General features: G+C 48.0%; 1 protein-coding gene across 4 annotated transcripts in view; it reads right to left on the bottom strand.

Moving 5' to 3' along the window:
* Positions 1-1,647: 1,647 nt before the first annotated feature.
* The window catches only part of ASXL2 (ASXL transcriptional regulator 2), an 80,520-nt gene continuing 77,405 nt past the window's right edge, over positions 1,648-4,762 (bottom strand). For all 4 annotated transcript variants that reach the window (XM_030884633.2, XM_045286686.1, XM_045286687.1 and 1 more), the window contains one exon: positions 1,648-4,224. In XM_030884633.2, the coding sequence (XP_030740493.1) occupies positions 1,744-4,224 (2,481 nt within the window). In that variant the 3' untranslated portion in view covers positions 1,648-1,743. The remainder of the gene's footprint in view (positions 4,225-4,762) is intronic.

The raw sequence follows: 4,762 nt of genomic DNA, 5'->3' as shown, positions 1-4,762 counted from the left end.
GATATGAGTCCCCTATTTGCCTTGAGCCATAAAAAAGAGAAAAAGTGATAAACAGTGGTGTAAGTTTCCTAAGAGGTTTGGGGCAGGGGTTTTGAAAGCAGTAATTGTGTACAAAGTAGGAGGTGGTGACGGCAAGAAGCTCCGGCCTCAGCAGGCTTCAGAATGGGAGCAGAGCAACATCACTGCCCCCTTGCTCCTATCTAGAATGTGACTCGAGTTACAAATCAAAGCTACTCTGTCTTTTATAAATACTACCACTTGGATACTAAGTACAAATGTAACTGCACTAAGCTGCACTAATAATTTAAAGACTTTGTAGGCAGGTGATGCAAAAACTGTAGATTTCCTATTTCAAACCAAATCCTGTAGATTCTATTAATGTCCTTTTACTAATGACCTAAATCTTGTGCAACTATTGGGAAATTTGATAAGGAGTTTAAGCTGCTGAACACAAGAATGATCTGAAATGTAAGCCTCCCACCTAATTCACAATAAAATGTGGGGGGGGGGGATTTTTTTTCTGTCACTAGAAATAAGATTAAAAAATAAAAACAAAAGACACAACAACAAAAAGGAAGCACAAAATGAAAAGCCAAACCAAAACAAATACAAAACTTTGGAGTTACTTCCTTCTTCCTTTCTACACTATCTTTAAGATTACTCCCTCCGCTGCAGGCGCCTCGGAAGTGCAGCAGCACAGGAAAGGGTGGCCTGAATGAGCTTGTCTGGCTGCAACAACAGGGACTACAGAACATTCGGTGGCCGGTTGGGAGACCAGAGGGGCTTACCTTGCTTCTAGTGTTAAAGTTGCTTACCAAGTTCTTTAAGTTCACCTCAACTGTCTCTGCACTTTCATTCCCTTTGCCCTAGCAAGGCACACAGCTCAAATCATTCTGTCACTAACGCTTTTCTATACACTTCACGCTCGCATTTCAAACCCGTGTGTAAGCTCCCATGAAGAAGCGAGTGCTTGGTTAGTTTTGCAGGGAGTGTCCTGCACAGGCTACAGTAGCACAAGGAGGCCTAGAGAGGCCATACATTTCAAAGACCATAGTCGCTGTCCTAGGGCAGGGGAATGGGTTAGGGAATAGCAGGGATTCACAAATTGCAAGAAGAGAGCTTGGCAAATAGCATTGGTGCATGGAAGCCAAGAACCAAGTCGGAGCTGTAAGAGTCTGAAACACTACCCATGAAATTGAAGCTTCATTAAAAATAAATTGAACGTAAGAGGGTTCCACCTAAAGGTGGAATCCAAATCTTGTAAAGTCTGACTAGTCTGTGTAGAATCACCAATGTGGAGGACCATTTATTTAGACCATTCCTCCCTTCCTCCCCTCCTTCCTTTTCCTAACCTCTTGGGAAGGTCAGTAGGGAGACAGCTCTCTTTCACCATGTTATCACTGAGCTTTTCTCAGAGCCACAGCAAGCGGAACACACATCTGAATTCAAAGTAATACATTATTACCTAAACACCCGGGGAACAATGTTAAAACAAAATGTGACATATTTACATGATTTTGTAAGTGCAAACTTGTCACAAATTCACAAAGTCTTGCTTGACTTAAGACTTAAAACTATACAAGGTGCTCCTCCTGTGAAGTGTGAAAGATCTGTACTCTGTATTCCTGATTATGCGACATTTGTCTCTTAAGACAACTGAAACCTATTTATTTCTGTGATCCAAGAGGGCACAACACACACATCTTATCTACGCTTCCCTCCCTGCCCCTCCAGTACAGCGTGTTACCGAACGACAAGGCAGGAGACACACAGTTTAGAGGGACCAATGCAATCGTCATGGCAGAAAGCGCCACACCCTTTGCACATGATCATGGCTTTCAATCGGCAGTAACATTTCGAAGGTGTGTCCTCCAAGCTGTTTTCTTCAGGAAAGGCCTGGACAGGAAGGGTCTGGCCATGGCTGCTGGAATTCATGGCTTGGCTAGCAGGGATGGTAGTGACAGTCACGGAAAAGGACATAACATCACCTACATTGCTAGACACCTGGCTACAGTCAGGCAGTCCTGGAACAGCAGAGCTATGGTCCATGTCAGATGAGGTGGCGACGTTGATCATGCCTCTATAGGTGGGCCCCATCTGCGTGGGGCTTCCATACAACTTTGGAATCTGCAGGGGTGGAATGAGTTGAGGCTTATGGGTGGGGCTGTCTGCAGGGACAGGGAGAGCAGAACCACGGAAGAGCTCGGGGCTGCTACCCATCACCTTGCCTCTCACTGCATCAGCCATTTGCTTCTGTGCTGCCTGAAAAAAATCTCTGGCTAGGGTCTTTTCATCAAAGGTCTGGCCTCCAATGAACAGGTAATTCTCCTTGCTTAAAGCGGTTTGCTCATTCGCCGTTATCTCTGCCTTCACATTCTTGTTCACTGAACAATCATTGGTAGACAGGATTTCCCGACTGTGGAGTCCCGGCTTTGCTTCACACTTGTCAGAATTCCTAGAGGCGGGGGGCTCCTTCTTCACCATGAGAGATTCCTGTTCATCACCACTACTCTCCTCCTCGGTATCCTCTTCTTTGCCACTGCTACTGTCTCCTGATGCTTTTGTACAGCCCGTGTGTCCCATTTTCAAGGCCTCGATGGGGCTACTTAGACAAAAGCGGTCTTCGGGGTTTACAGAATGGGTCCTCCTAAAGCTCTCGGAAACCCTGCCATAGGTGGAAATGTTCAGTAAGTAATGGCCTGACATTGCAGGCTTGGATGTCCTCCTACCAGCAAAACCCAGCATGAACCTCTGGCTTGTGGAGATGTCTTCTAATTGGAAACCTGAGTGAGCAAAGTTGAACTGGTTGGGCTGCAGAGCAGAGAGAACATTCTCCCTTTGAACCCTTCTGATGAGAGTCTGAAGGATGTGATCCTGGGTAGCTTTACTCAGTCCTTCTGGGTATGAGTGTGTGTCAATGCCAGAGTCCCTCAGATCCTTAGCTGAAAAGAGCGGGAGGGTCCTTGGAACTGGGGGTATCTGTTTGCTTTGCAATGTGTTACCTAGCTGCTGTATAGCTGGATGGGACTGTCTCTCATTCATCTCTTCCCTTGTGCTACTTTCTGTTACGTTGGTGCCTGTGGGTGCTCCTATCCCCTTTTCTTCTGCAGCTAAGGGAATAGTTTTCATTTCAACTTTGGTGAGAGGTTTAGGAAGGATTTGCTCCATGGGAACATCTTTGCCCTGGAGCAGTTGAGTGACCAAAGGATTATTAGCAGGGATACTTGAGTTTGGTCTTGAAATGGGTCCATTCATATTCAAAGAAGTTCCTGGGGTTTTAAGGCTAGAAACTGCTGGCACGGTGCTTGAAGATAGAGCCAGAGCCGATCCAGTAGGAGTGATGGTTCCACTGAGCTGGGGTAGAGGAAGCTTTTCTAAAGTGGCCATGGGTAATGCAGGAGTCAAAGGAGGAGTCCCATCTACTGCAGCACCAGCATTTGTCTCAGCTGAAGTGGGAAGGTTTTGGGTATTCTTACTAGACCCCACTTGGGGCTCAACTGTGCCATCAGCTACAACGTGAACAGGAGAGGCACCTGGGACTACAGCAGGACCTGCAAGAGTAGAAGCTTTCTCCTGTCTGCTGTTACTGGACCCCTGGGGGTGGCTGAGAGAGGCCACTGTGGCTAATGTCCTGGTGGGGTTCAGGTTTTCATTATTCACCTTCCCTAGATCTGGTGGGGGTGGGATGGCGTGGGCTGGCGAGGGGACACTTGTGCATGCTCCGCTGACAGTCGAAGAGGGAGGCACTGAGGGGGTTTGCTGTAGTTGTGCTCCAGAGACACTAGGAGGCTGGGCCTGGCCTGGGTTCGTGGTCTCAGATTGGGACTGAGTCTCTGGACGACAGGGTAAAAGCTCTCTCGTACCTCCCCTGCTTCCAGTTCCTGCCAGTTCCAGTGTGGGGCCCTTTCTAGTATCACTGGCTCTGTCGGAGCCTGGACTCCCTCCCCTAGCAGTTTTCCCTTCACCACCTTCTCCTGGCCCTGGACCTGGTCCACCTCCTGGCCCAGGACCTGGAATGGTCCCTCCAACTGAGGCGGCTGCAGCAGCGGCAGCGGCGGCTGCAGCGGCTGCTCTCTGTGCTTTGACCAGCTGGGCTTTTGCCTTGATGTCTGCAAGGGTTCTGGCTCCTGTTCTGTTAGGACTAGGGATGGAGACTGGAAAACGAGCCCTGGGAGAGACCTGCGCTGTAGGAAATGGCATGAGGGAGAGTCTGGAGACCGGGATCTGAAAGAAATAGGAAAAAACACATCAGAACGTGGTTTTCATGTACAAGACAAACACATTTCATTAACACATAACCCTTTAGAGTGGGCTGAGCACGACAGCACCCAGGACAAAACAAGGGAGGCCTTCAGTTAGCCTGAGATGAACCCTCAAATCTGAGACCTCTACAGCTGCTAGGAGTTGGCATCCCTAAGGGCAGTGAGTGACAGGAGCCTTGGTGGTGCATTGGAGTATGAGGTACAAAGGCTGGCGGTTCAAATTCACCAGGCACTTCTTGGGAGAAAGATGAGGCTATCTTGCTACTGCAAAGATACACAGTCTTGGAAACCCTACATGGGGTCTCTGTGAGTCAGAATCAACTCAATGGTGGGGGATTACTAATGACAAAGACTTTCCTTCCTCCCCAGGAACTCCTCACCTCTATACTTGCTTCAAATTGCCATTCTTCTCCTACATACAACTCCTTCTTAATGCCAAAAATAACCTAAAGTGGTAATTATTTCACATATAGACGTGTGTGTGCGCGCGTGTGTGTGTG

Source organism: Echinops telfairi, unplaced genomic scaffold (genome assembly GCF_000313985.2).
Source record: "Echinops telfairi isolate 266 unplaced genomic scaffold, ASM31398v2 ScPeMD7_9;HRSCAF=40, whole genome shotgun sequence".
Taxonomy (NCBI): domain Eukaryota; kingdom Metazoa; phylum Chordata; class Mammalia; order Afrosoricida; family Tenrecidae; genus Echinops; species Echinops telfairi.
This window is presented reverse-complemented; position numbering and strand designations above follow the sequence as displayed.